The sequence below is a fragment of the Chionomys nivalis genome, chromosome X, assembly GCF_950005125.1.
Source record: "Chionomys nivalis chromosome X, mChiNiv1.1, whole genome shotgun sequence".
In the NCBI taxonomy this organism is placed as follows: Eukaryota; Metazoa; Chordata; class Mammalia; order Rodentia; family Cricetidae; genus Chionomys; species Chionomys nivalis.
The window spans coordinates 24860225-24874303 of NC_080112.1; the positions used below are offsets into that span (position 1 = coordinate 24860225).

General features: G+C 41.8%; 1 protein-coding gene across 1 annotated transcript in view; it reads left to right on the top strand.

Annotated features, from left to right (window-relative positions):
• Positions 1-14079, top strand: part of Dgkk (diacylglycerol kinase kappa) — a 140486-nt gene that overhangs the window by 93284 nt on the left and 33123 nt on the right. The window contains exons 10-14 of the mRNA XM_057760101.1: positions 6200-6383; positions 6967-7075; positions 7442-7581; positions 8350-8431; positions 10594-10685. Of these exons, the coding sequence (XP_057616084.1) occupies positions 6200-6383; positions 6967-7075; positions 7442-7581; positions 8350-8431; positions 10594-10685 (607 nt within the window). The remainder of the gene's footprint in view (positions 1-6199; positions 6384-6966; positions 7076-7441; positions 7582-8349; positions 8432-10593; positions 10686-14079) is intronic.

The window sequence follows — 14079 nt, forward strand, 5'->3', positions numbered from 1 at the left end:
TGAGTAGGTTAACCTTTACTTCAGAAACACACTGGGGAGGGAGGGAAGATATAAAGGCTGGGAAGGATGGCATGAATTATTCTCCACAACTAGCAAATTATCTGGGGTAAATGCGAATTTGTATGTGCGCATCAAAAAGCTAACCGTTAAGCCTTCAAACATTTTAGTGATGAGTATAGTGCTCTGGTGTATGTGTATTGTGTATGGGCATGTTCTCTGTAGACTGTCAAAATTCTTTCTGACTTTCCAAAATTAATTTCAACTTTATTAACTTTTTGAAAAGATTTTCAAATACTACCTATTCTAGGAAATAAATCTCATAGATTTTTGATCCAATGGTTCAAAACCTATGGAAAACCTATGTTATATTATGTTTAAAATGGAAACTAACATCAGAATTTTTACCAAATATGAGACTAGCATGGTTTTTGCCCCAGTACTCTTCACTGATAATTTGTCACTTTCTGGTCAATAGGAATTTATTAAAAGTTATTTTCACAAGGTTCTTGAGTTCTAAATTAGACATTATACAGTAAGTAATCGTGATGAATTCAGGGTCTTGGTATAACATCACAACTAACAATTGAATGGTGCATACTTTAAGTATCAAAGGAATAACAGAGACATTTGGATATCAGGTAAGTGTCAGAAATATTGACAAAAAATAAGGGTGCAGACAAGCATCAAGCTATTGAATGAGCCATTTCCAGAGGTTTCTGAAGCAAGCGTAAGCATGTGCCTCATAGTACCATATAAAGAAACAAAAACTAATTCATTCAGAGATGCATAAATGTATTATTCTCAGATCTATTCAAATATTTATCTTCATAACATCACCTACTAGACAATCGACTAACGAGGAGAAGAAATTGATAACTTTATCAATGAGAGATGATTGATTAGAAAAAAAGAATGAAGAGGTTTAGGGAAAATGGAATTGATACATGGAGAAAAGTAACAAGCTAATCACCTGAACAAATTCAGGCTACTCACCAAGTCAACCTACTTTTTTCTTGCATTATTACCATTCATTCATTTCTCCCCTTTTATTGAAAATAGATTGTTTTTTCATACAATATGTCCTGATTACAGTTTCCCCCCCCTCCACTCCTCTCAGTTCCTTATCACTTCCCCTGCTATCTAGATTCACTCCTTTTCTGTCTCTAAGAGATAACAATAAAACATAACAAAATAAAATAGGATAAAATGAAATAAAAACATTACACTGAGTTTGAACAAGGCAAACCAACAGAAGGAAAAGAGTCCCAAAAGAAGGCAGAAGGCAGAGACCCACTTGTGCAGACACTCAAGACTTCCATAAAAATACTAAACTGAAAGCTATAATACATACATGAAGGACCTATACATGTGCCGGCCCTGTGCTTGCTGCTTCAACCTCTGTGAGTTCATTTGAGCTTTGCTCATGTTGATTTAGAGGACCGTGTTCTCCTCTTGTCCTCCATCTTTTCTGGCTCTTACACTCTTTTTGCCTCCTCTTCTATGGGGTCCTGAGTCCTGATGGGAGGGATTTGATGGAGAAATCTCATTTGGAACTCTGTGTTCAAGATCTCTCTCTCTCTCTCTCTCTCTCTCTCTCTCTCTCTCTCTCTCTCTCTCTCTTTCTCTTTCTCTCTCTCTCTCCATAATATCCGGCTGAGGGTCTCTGTACTTGTTCATATCTGCTGTAAGTTCTCTGATGATGGAATTCAGGCTAAAATCTTAAGTTTTGTGCTCCTGCTTCCTTCACTATTACCTAGAGATAGCATCCCACAAGATCATCCAAACTGTATATTAATGGGGATGGTAACTATTTGTGCCCAAGTCAAGCATGTTCTGAGGTTTCTGTCCTTGTAGAAGTTCATTGTTTATATCAACTGTGAGGTTATTTTTGTCCTACAGCACGTCTGATTCTTGTTATGGATCATCAGCTAATGGCATTGCTTTCCCTTACATAGAAGTGCCTGGACTAGGCTGTTATTTTGTGTCATCTAATGTGCAATGAAGCATCTTTTAATTTTGGCTTTCATGTAGCAGCAATCTTGGTCCACTTGGATATCACACTGACAACCCTTTTTTTCTACCATGCATTACATAACCTGGACTTCTCAAAAAGGGCTTTAAAAAACTCCCTTTCTTCTCGACTCTTCCTGGGCTTCTTAGCCTCAACAAGCCCTCAAAGGAGTAGGATTCCCTATGTGATGTTCCATTCGAGGGGAATCTTCTGTGTTTCTCAGTCACAGAATCTTAATGGTGGTATTGTGGTTAATCCACTCCAGCCTCCCAGTCAAGCTAGAAAGCTTTTCTCCAGCAAGCAGATGGTGACCTTCTGCAGTGGCCTTTGACAGTGCTGCTGAGCATTCATTCCTGCATTCATTGATTCCATCAAGGGGCTCCGATTAATCGTCAAGACCTCCAATTACCCACTTTTCTTTACTTAGTCTTTAATAAGTTCCTTTAGGGTATAGCTCAAATCAATTCTTACTTTCTTTTTTTTTCCATTTTTTTTATTCTTTTTTAATTAAAATTTCCAACTGCTCCCCGTTTCCCATTTCCCTCCCCTCCTCCCACACATTGCCCCCTCCCCCCACTCCCCTCCCCCATCCCCACTCCTCTTCTCCTCCCCCCAGTCCATTTCCCCTCCCTCTCGATACTGAAGAGCAGACCAAATTCCCTGCCCTACAGGAAGACCAAGGTCCTCCCACTTCCATCCAGGCCCAGGAAGGTGAGCATCCAAACAGGCTAAGCTCCCACAAAGCCAGTTCATGTATTAGGATCGAAACCTAGTGCCATTGTCCTTGGATTCTCATCAGCCTTCATTGTCCGCCATGTTCAGAGAGTCCAGTTTCAACCCATGCTTATTCAGTCCCAGTCCAGCTGGCCTTGAAGAGCTCCCAATAGATCAGTTCCACTGTCACAGTGGGTGGGTGCACGCCTCGTGGTCCTGATTTCCTTGCTCATGTTCTCCCTCCTTCTGCTCCTCATTTGGACCTTAAGAGCTCAGACCGTTGCTCCAATTTGGGTCTCTGTCTCTCTCTCGATCTATCGCCAGTTGAAAGTTCCTGTGCCATTCTCCTTGGCCTCTCGTCAGTTCTCATTGTCCACCACATTCCGAGAGTCCGGTTTTATCCCATGTTTTTTCAGTAGCAGTCCAGCTGACCTTGGTGAGCTCCCAATAGATCGGCCCCACTGTCTCAGTGGTTGGGTGCACCCCTCATGATCCTGACTTCCTTGTTCATGTTCTCTCTCCTTCTGCTCCTCATTATAACCTTGGGAGCTCAGTCCGGTGCTCCAGTGTGGGTCTCTGGCTCTATCTCCATCCATCGCTAGATGAAGGTTCTATGGCGATATGCAAGATATTCATCAGTATGATTATAGGATAGGTTCATTTCAGGTTCCCTATCCTCAGGTGCCCCAGTGAACTAACTGGGGACATTGCCCTGGGCATCTGGTAGCCAATCCAAGTTCAAGTCTCTTGCCACCCCTTAGGTGGCTCCCTTACCTAAGGTATGAGTTTCCCTGCTCCCCTATCCAACCTTCCTTTATCCCCAATCACCCCGATTCCCCCAGTTCCCCTCATCCTCTCCTTCACACTTTTCTCTCCCCATCACCCCTCATCCCCATCCCACCCCACCCTCAAGATTCCAATTTTTTGCCCATCAGTCATGTCTATTTCCCATAGCTGGGAGGATATCTATATGTTTTTCCTTGGGTTTACCCTCTTGTTTAGCTTCTTTAGGATCACAAATTATAGACTCAGTGGCCCCTATCCATGGCTAGAAACCAATTATGAGTGAGTACATCCCATGTTCTTCTTTTTGGGTCTGGGTTACCTCACTAAGGATCGTATTTTCTATTTCCATTTCTGTATTACATGTTTTGCTAAATAAACTTTAGAAACAGTGGGAAACTGAGCAATAGAAACACATTAAATAACTTGTCTAAGATGGCGCAGTAAATGATAGGGCATGTTCAGAGGACTAGCAGTATAGAAAGCATTAGGGAACTTTTTAGAAATGCAAATTATTGGGCCTCACCCAGGTGTACTGAGTCAAAACCTCTGAGGGTGGGTGGGGCCCAAAAACGCTGTGTTTTAATAAATCATTCCTGATGCATCTGATGCATGCTTATGTTTAATAACTACTGTGTGAATTCCTACTTTACTGCCCAGGAAGTAATTAACTTGGGGAAGTAGGAAGAGACCATTTGAGAAGTAATAGAAAGTAAGAAATGTGCATGACTCAGTTTTGATGACCTAGGAAAGCAGGCCCTAACGAAGCTTCTGCCATGACACTATTTTATTGTATGACCACCATTCTGCTATTACTCTGCTGTCTACCAGCTGCCATGTCCACAAACTCGGTGATCATATCACAGCGTTCATAAAGACAGCAAATTTTCACAGTATCTCCTGGACATGTTTGCTACCATGTAGTGTCGAGAACTCATTCTCCATAAGCTTCTTCAAGCTGGAAGGGTGGGCCTAGCTCATGGTGTCATTTGTTACTTCTTTCTACAGATGTAGAAATGCTCAGGTCCATTATAAAGGTTAAATTTATTTAAACATCATTAAAGATGACTTTTAATAGTATAGGAAGGGCAACAGGAAGCAGGACTTATGCCAATTTAGCATCCTTCTGTGGCGCGAAGACAGTGAACGGCAGTGAGACTAGTGGTCCCCTGGCTTAGGCGACTGGATTAGTGCAGCCGAACAAAAGCATGAGCTCTTCTTAAGAGGCTCTTCAGGGTGTTGACTCATATCCTAAAGCCCCTGTGCTCTTTCCCACTTGAATCTGTTCTATCCCAGCGTAATTTATGTCCTTGAGCCTGAACATGAAGACAAAGGTACACACTTACCCACCTGTTTACTCTGACTCATATGGCGGTTGAGGTCATTTTCTGCTCTTGATTTTCATCATTCAGTAGCTCTTTCTCGACTCTGGGATACATCATACTTTACAGGCCAGCTTTCTGTGCTCTCATCTGAACTACAGAACAAACTTGTGAAATGGTACAGGACATCAGCCACTTCAGAGCAACCTTGTGAGTCAGCCTGGTTACCTGAGTATGAATCTATCATTTCTGCAGCCCAGATCACGATGCATTCATCTTTGCAACATGCTGCTATTATTCATATGAGAAGATGCACCCTTAGAGAACTTAAGATGTTCCTGTAGTTTAATTAATTAACTGGGGAGGGGGCAACCAACTGTAGCATACAGCTACCTGTCTCTCACATAGAAATATACTACAAGGTATAGTATAGTATACTGTGCCCAAAGTTGCAAGACGACTCTAGAACAATCATTTCCATTCTGCTCTCATGGTTATTTAACTTGTAAGTAATATTAACATAATTTTCATTTTCCTATTTCTTAATTCTCTACTGGAAAATATATTTACATAGGCCAATAGTTTTCTTTAAAAAATAATGCAAATTCTTTGTAGGAAAATCTTGCATCTATCGTCTCTCTGATTTCAGTTTCCTACATCTCTCTCCTCAGTTAGTGAATTAGTTACTTTTCTCATTGCTCTGAACATATGCTTCACAAGAGGCAACTTAAAGTAAGAAGGATGTATTTCGCAGTTTGAAAAAATACAGTCTAGTTCATCATGGTGGGAAAAGTGTGGCAGCAAGTGACTCCATAGTGACAGCAACATATGAGCTTGCGCACATCAGTGCAGACCAAGAATCAGAAAGATGGGGGCTTGAACTTTAACTTTATTAAAATAAGAATCATATTTTGTCTACCAATATAAATAAGTGGCACAGAGAACATCCTCAATACATATTTGTTGAATGAATGAATAAATGCACAAGTGAATGAATGCATGCATGAATGAATAAATTAATTTGAAAAACTACTATTATGATACTATTTTACCTTTCATTAAAAATTGTTGATAATGGTATTTCATTTGTTTATGGGAGATAATTGCATCCAAGTTATACTGCTAAGGAAAGATAGTCGATTTCCCTTGTAGTTGCCAGTTAAAAATGTGCAGAACTGCTTAGAATGCCTTCCAAACCACCAGTCAATTAGTGGGAGCTGCCTTTGATTTTGCCAGGCACAACATTGTTTTTAAAAGTTCAGCATCCCTACCCATCTTACATAAGAGTGAGTCTCTGTAAAATGTGATGTAGGTCATATCTTATCTCATCTCAATTGCGCTTTTTCTTTCTCTTTTGTGTGTCTATCAGGCCAATTAGTGGTATCGCCTGACTTCTGGAGCCTTGATTGGCCATTGACTTGTTCCTGTCCCTTGCTCGTCTTTGTCAACTCCAAAAGTGGAGATCACCAAGGGATCGTCTTCCTCCGAAAATTTAAGCAGTATCTTAATCCGTCTCAAGTATTTGACCTGGCGAAGGGTGGACCTGAAGCAGGGTAAGTATGGGCTAAAGAGGTATGGTTGGGTTTACAGAACAGTCTACTACCAATTCATATTCTAGGCTAGAATGATTAGTCCTTGTACCCCGGCAGATACACAAATATATGACTCTTTCCCAGAAATCACTTCAGTCTCTTTTCCTGCTCCCATACTTGCTTCACTTTTTCTGACTGGCAAGACAGAAAACTATGCCCTCTGACATCAGAGGACGAAGAAAAGGGATTTCACTAGACTTATTTTACTATGGGATCTTCTGCCAATTCAGTGCTGGTTTTGGGGAGCCACTAACAGCCATGCAAAGTATTCTTCTTGAGACTCAGCAGACGACTAGATTATTAGTGGCTTCCAGAGAAAAGCTAAGCACAAAATAAGATGAGTTGAGGCAAGATCTGATTTCCGAGATTGCCTTGTGAAGCTGTGGTCCCAAATCAACAGAGAGTAGGAGGCTAATGGAAAGAGATGGCAGAGTGGCCCATTAGCAGGGTGCTAAAGCAGGAGTTCTTAGGTCCTGACAGACTGGGAGAAACAGAAATTCCAATTCGTCATGAAATGATTTCCCTTTCCCCTTCTTCCTTGCAGGATCTGTATGTTCAAGAACTTTAGTCGTTTTCGCGTTCTGGTTTGTGGTGGAGATGGCAGCGTGAGCTGGGTCTTATCCACGATTGACGCCTTTGATGTGCATGATAGGGTGAGTGTCTGGCTGAGTCCATTTAACCGTTGCTAGAAAGAATGGGGGTGTGGAGCTGTCTAGTCCAAGAAGTCCCAAGTCTGCACTCATCCTATCTATAAATGTGTCTTTTACAAGCTTAATGGTTAACTTGACCAATCTAAATATGTTCATCCCGTTATTAGAATGGGGTCCAATTCCTTTGAGAAAATATCATTCAACTCCAAATATCCTCTTGTTTCTTTTGCTCTAAAGCAGTTCTTTAAAAACCCCTGGCTGTAAGGTCAATTCCTGCCCATTCCTTCCCAAAGAGCACTCTCAAAGCCCTTCAGCGAGTGGAACATGGTGGAAGGACCGTCTGAAAGAGTGTCTCTATTTTTCTTGCAGTGTCAACTGGCAGTCATCCCGCTTGGAACTGGTAACGATCTCGCTCGGGTCCTTGGCTGGGGATCATTCTGGAATAAAAACAAGTCCGTACTGGATATTCTCAGCAGAATAGAGCAGGCTAACGTGAGAATTTTAGACAGGTGAGTGACTAAAAGGCCGTGTCCTTGTGCGTCTTCTATTCATATCATCTTAGTCCAGAACCCAGCTCCCTTGTGATGGAAGGGCGGGCTCACTTGGAAGGTCTTGTCCATTAAGAAACCAGAGAGCCATGTAGCCCTGCAGTATTGTAGAAGCCCAACTTCCCCCCCTGAAAGATCATAGAGCAGGGTCTTTGTGGACAGGCAAGGGTTTGCTGAGTGTCCTTCAAAGTGCATAGTCAGTTGCCCAGTGGAAGCATACTGACTCTTGAGAAAGAATCTATAGTATTAGCAGGCCCTCAGAGAAACTTTAAAAGGGAGCAGGGGAGGAGATTCAGTGCCAGATGGCTTATATTTTCTCTTCTCCAGAGAATAGAGAATATCATCATCCTATAATCTGAGAAATAGGACTATAAGTCAGGTGTGGGTTTTCAAGATACAAATCTGGGGCCATTACAAGGATTCTTATTCCTTAGTTCTTTGGCAAGGATCTAGCATAAATACTCCATAAAAATATTTCTTGAGCTCATGATGCTACCTCTGATTGACAAACACTGATTTCTGAGAACAATTCCTTCCATCATACTCACCTAGGGATGTCGTGAAGCAGAACCCCCTCTTATGTATGCTTTGAGGTTATGTACACTGCTTGAGTTCACTATGCAGGCCACTTCCCCAAGCACATGAATGCTTTGACTTCTTTCTTGAATTGTGATTTCACTTGTAATTAGCAGAGACCTAAATAACATTTGTGTTTAAACTTCATTTTAGATGGAGCGTGATGATCCGTGAGAACCCCAAACAATTCCCACTGCTAAAAGGACAGGTGAAAATGGATATACCAAGATTTGAGGTGATTATTGGTCAGCTATAATTCAGAGCAATCACTTTAGCACAAATGAAATATGAAGAAAAGCCTAGAAAGAATATGAAGTACTTCTATGGACTCCATGAGGCTGAGCTCTCTGAGGACAGGAGATATCAGTCAGCAGCTATTCACTGCAAATACATTTGGCATTAGGGAAATGAGTCACTTTAGTTATTCATTCATTCATTCAAAATTGTTTGTGGAATAACTACTGTATATGAGGTACTGTATTAGGAAATGTTCTTACACGTTAGTAGCTAGAGAAAAATTATATAGCCCCTGTTGCGCAGAGCCCAGAGTCTATTTAAAGATAGACAAGGTAACATTTTAATAAAGTGCTACATGTATGTCTGTATGTCCCTCTGTGAGGTGTCATGGAAAACATACAGAATGAGTACCATTTCAACTTAGACCTGAGAAATAACAATAACCAGGAGAAAAATGACAAAGGAGGCCTGTCTTAGTCTTTGCTCTATTGCTAAAGAGATGCCATGACCACAGCACCTCTTAGAAAATTTGGGACTGACTTACAGTTTCAGAAGTTTAGCCAATTATTGTCATGGTGGCGCACAGGCAGACGTGGAGCTGGAGAAGGAGCTGAGAGTTCTACATGTTGATGCTCAGGCAGCAGGAAGAGACAGTGGGCATGGCTTGGACCTCTGAAACCTTATAGCCCACGCCCAGTGACATACTTCCCCCAACAAGGCCACACCTCCTAATTCTTTCAAACAGTGCTACTCATTAATCATCTAAATATATGAACCCATGGCGGCCATTCTTCTTCAAACCATCACAAGACCTGTTTTTATGCTGTCCCAAAGACAATAAAGGCTGTATAATATTAACAGAACTGAAACATGTTCATAATGTCCAAGGCATGTTGATCAAGGATGGAACATATAAAATGAGAGACTAGAGAAATAATCAACCCAAGAAAGGCTAATTAATAAAGCACAGTAGAAAATTTGGATTTTAATCCTGAGAGTAATGAGAATTCTAGAAGAGTTTGGGGGAATGTGTTTGTGTGTGTAGGGGGCAGATGTCCATGTGCACAGCATACAATTGTGGTCAGAGGTCAGAGGATGAATTCTGATTTGGGGTCCTTGGCACCTTCCATCTTTCTGTTAGACAGAGTCTCTCATTGGCCTGGAACATCACAGCGTAGGAAGGCCAGCTAGCTGACAAGATTCTGGGGCTCTGCCTGTCTCTGCCTCCTGTCTCAGGCACATCACTGGGATTACTATGCTAGGCTTTTTTTATGTGGGTTCTGGGGATTCAAACTCAAGTCTTCATTCTTTTGGTGCAAGTGCTCTATCAACTGAACCAGCTCCCAGCCATCTTTCCCCCCCTTACTTAATACAGAAATTTCCAAACACATTAGGAAGTTGAAATGGGAGTGTCCACCACTAACATCTCATTAAGTTTGCTCTGCCACGTAGCCAGCCATCATTGAGCTATAGCCCAGGGTGTGTAAAGAGGCAACACAATGATTAAAGATCAGAGGTAAGGAGAAAAACTGGGAGGTGCTGACATTATTCAGACTAGAGATGATGCTGATTTAGGTTTGTGACTCAGTAAATCTTGAAAGATACTGAAAACATATAAGTATATGCACTTGGTAGATGCTTGAACTTGGCAGTGATAGGAAGGGCTAAAACTTATAATTAGGAATACAGACTCAAGAGTCAGGCTACCTGCAATAAAATCTAAGTAGTGCTACTGATTAATGCCTTTCCCATGCCTCAGTTTTCTCTTCTGTGAAATGGGCATAAAATCAATCTTTACCTCTCAGGGTAGATATTGAGAGTACATAAAAATGATAAGTACATATAACTTAGAACACAATCAGTCACATATTCAGTACTACATGAGTGGATACTGTATTCTTAGTAACCTTGAAAAAGTAAACTTCTGGTATTGGAAAGTTATGAATCAGAATTACAGATTTATTATTTACTATCTGTAGAATATGACATTTTACAGAGAGAGCCTCTCATTTTTAGAATGATTTGAGACTCAAAATAATTTATTTGCAGAAAGGCAGTTGAGTTTCTGGTAAAGATCTTGGGGGGCGGGCTTGTGAAGAGATGCGGTATGGTAAGTCACAGAGCTCAGCTTCAGAATCTGACCCCTCTGTCTGCCCCTAGGCTGCTGCCACCCACCATTTAGAAGATGCAAACAATGAGTTGAACAAAATCCTGAAGTCCAGCTACGAGACCGAGGTTGTCATCTCCTGTAGGTAAGTCTTCCTTTGCTTCTCATCCTCTGGGGTATCCTAGGCTGTTCTAAGGTGATGCTATATGAGGCTCACTTTGAAAGCCTGGGGTTTCAAGGCCAAGGAAAGTATGTATTTGTCTTTTCTAATCATTTTCACTCTACTCCGATTTCCTGAGTTGAATGTAAAAGATAAAAAAAATATGAGGCTGGAGGGAGGAGTCATGCTGAAAAAAAAAAAAACAGGCAAAATTGCAAGCAGCTATTTGGAAAGAAGGCAGCTGAAGGCACACAAAACATTCTAGATAATCCAACAGCACAGACACCTGAGTTGGCTCTGGGAAAGGTCTCTTCAGTGTTTGTGGGTACCTGATTTTGTTTGCTTTTTATTTTCAAATTTGTATTATTTGCCAATTTAAGCTCTATTCATTTTTATAGGTTACATATCTACCCAGTAACAAAATCAAAATCACAAGTGTCTCCCATGCATGTCTTTGGGAATGTTGAAACTCTTTGTAGCTGGGTATCCCTGTAGTTTAATTCTTCCCAAACTTTAGCAATCATTTTAAATGTACAATAGCATATAAGGCTTGACATCTTATAAAAATCTTTGATTCATTGAACACCATATCTTAAAAATCATTCCTTGTCCACACAACAGGATTTTTCTTATTAAAATATTAGTTTTGAAAATTTCATGTGTATTTATACAATGAAACGTAACTATATCTACCCTCCTTTCACTCAATCATAGACTCTCACATATTCCCAATACTACCCCAAATATATATCTTTCTTTTTTGATAACCCACTATTTCAGTTAATGCTACCCACATATGAATGGGTGTGTGCCCAACCTCTAGAGTATGGGACACCTATCAGTGGCCATGTCCTCAAAAGCAGTGATTGTCCCTCCTTCAGCAACTGCTTACTACCAATAGCGTCTCAGTAGGGGGTGGGCCGTGGCCATCATCTACCCCGTCTAGGCTGGAATTTTGGCTGGCTTGAGCTTCTGAAGGTAGCCACAGCCACTGTGAGTGCCTAAGTACAGAGGCCACGTCCTGCCCAAAACACAGCACTTGACAGCACACATCCTGTCTTTTCCTGTCTTTCCACTCTTCTGCCATTTCCCTGAGCTTTAGTGGTAGTAGGATTAATGTGTCTTCTTTGGCACAGTGCAATCAATCTTTTATTCTCCTCACTGAATGTTGTGAGAAGACTGTGCATTAGCTTCCACTTGCTGCGAGAAGAAGCTTCTCTGACCAAGGTGGAGAGCAGCCCAGGTCTATGAGGCTTAAGCAAATATTTAGAAGGCAATTTGGCAAGATGACCATTTAGCAAACCAATAACAGCAGGTTATACCCTAGGGGCTATGACCTTCTAACCTACGGGCTTTTGAGAAGGCCACAGTAACAGGTGTGAAATGACTTTCTGTGGAAAATGAAAAAAAGAAAGGAATGAAATGTCTGCCCTGGCAGTGTTGAAGCATGCATGGGCAGCCCGTATAGGGCAGTTCTGTTGAACTTGTCCATATTGGGTTTCACAGTCTAAGTTGATGAGGACAACTGACCAGGTCTCTTCCTCAAGAGAACACCAGATCTCATTACAGATGGCTGTGAGCCACCATGTGGTTGCTGGGAATTGAACTCAGGACCTTTGGAAGAGCAGTCAGTGCTCTTAACCGCTGATCCATCTCTCTAGCCCCACTTCCTCTGGAGAGGGCCTCAAATTCAACCATAAGTCATAGTTACCCCCATAACAGTCATACCATTTCTGCATCTGTGGGCACATTTTGCCTCACAGAATGAGACTGTAGCCTGCAGGACCCAACACTGGATGCCATCATTGATGCCGTTCCTTCCCCAGCAGCCTGCATCTTATGGCACTCTGAAAGGTAACCAGCAGGAGAATGCTTCCCAGGTGGTCTGAAATTGATTCCTCTGTGTCATGCAGCCAAAGTCTATGGTGTTCTCCCGAATAGAGTCTTACCATGTAGTTATGGTGGGTAACCAAGGGCAATGCGATAGCTCCCTGACCAGTAACTCATAGGGAGGTAGCTCATGCCTTGCAATAAAACTTTAAATAATAAACCTTGCCTCCTGGGAAAAACATTGTTTATCCATGTAAGAGAATTCCATTGTTTCTTTTTAAAATTGTGTTAATTTTTAACAAGTGGGTTTCCATATTTTTCAAACATCCTTAGCTTTGTTTAACCTACTCACTACCTCATTTCTCTGTCCCATCTTTTACCCTCGTTCCCTTTTAATCTTTTAGCCCCTCTACTCCCCATATTTTACCATTTTTATATTTATTTTTGTCTTTTTTATTTTCAGTTATTTATAATAGTTAAAAGGTTTTTCTTGATTTCATTCTTATTTTTAATATTGATTGATTAATTATTGATTTAAATCCTGACCAAAGTTTCCCCTCTCTCCTCGCCTCCCTGTTCCTCCTATCACCTCCCCTCTGCCCTCTCCATCCACTCCTCCTCCATTTCTCTTTGGAAAAGGACAGGCCTCCCATGGATATCAAGCAAACATGGCATATCAAGTTGTGGCAGGACTAAACACTTCTCCTGTATTAAAGTTGGACAAAGCAACTCAGTATGAGGAATGGGTTCCCAAAAAGCCATCAAACGAGTCAGAGACAGCCCTTGTTCCTGCTGTTAGGACATCCATAAGGAGGCCAAACTATACAACTGTCACATGTATGCAGAGTGCCTATGTCAGGCCCATGCAGGATCCTTGGTTGTTGGTTCAGACTGTGTAAGCCCCTATGAGCCCAAGTTAGTTGACTCTGTAGGGTTTTTTGTGGTTTCCTTGCCTCTCTGGCTCCTACAATCCTTCCTCCCTCTCTTCAGCAGAATTTCCTGAGCTCCACCTAAAGTTTGGTTGTGGGTTTGCATCTGCTCCCATCAGCTGGATGAAGCCTCTTTGATGGCAGTTAAGCTAGGCCTCAACCTACAAGTATAGTAGAATATCATTGCTTTGACATTTTTTCTTCAGTTGTGTTTGGTTCTATTCTAGGTCTCTGGGCCACCCAGCTTCTAGGTCCTGGTGCCCCAGGCAGTGTCAGAGGTGGGCTCACTCTTGTGTCATGAGACTCAGGCTGGACCAGTCATTGGTTGGCCACTCCAATCTCTTATCCCAGGCTATATGGCCATAGGCAGGACAGACTATAGGTTGAAGGCTGTGTGTCTGGGTTGGTTCCCAATTCCTAGTAGTCTTGCCAGAGCAAAGGAGATGGCCAGTTTCACTTAAGAATTCCCTATTGCTGGGGGCCTTGGCTGGGGTGATTGCTGGGAATTTCCCCTGCACCAAGCTTCCACCTGACCCTGAAATGATCCCCTTACTAGTCCTCTCTTTCAGTACTCTCCCCCAACTCATCCCAACTTGATCCCTCATGTTCTCATCCCCACC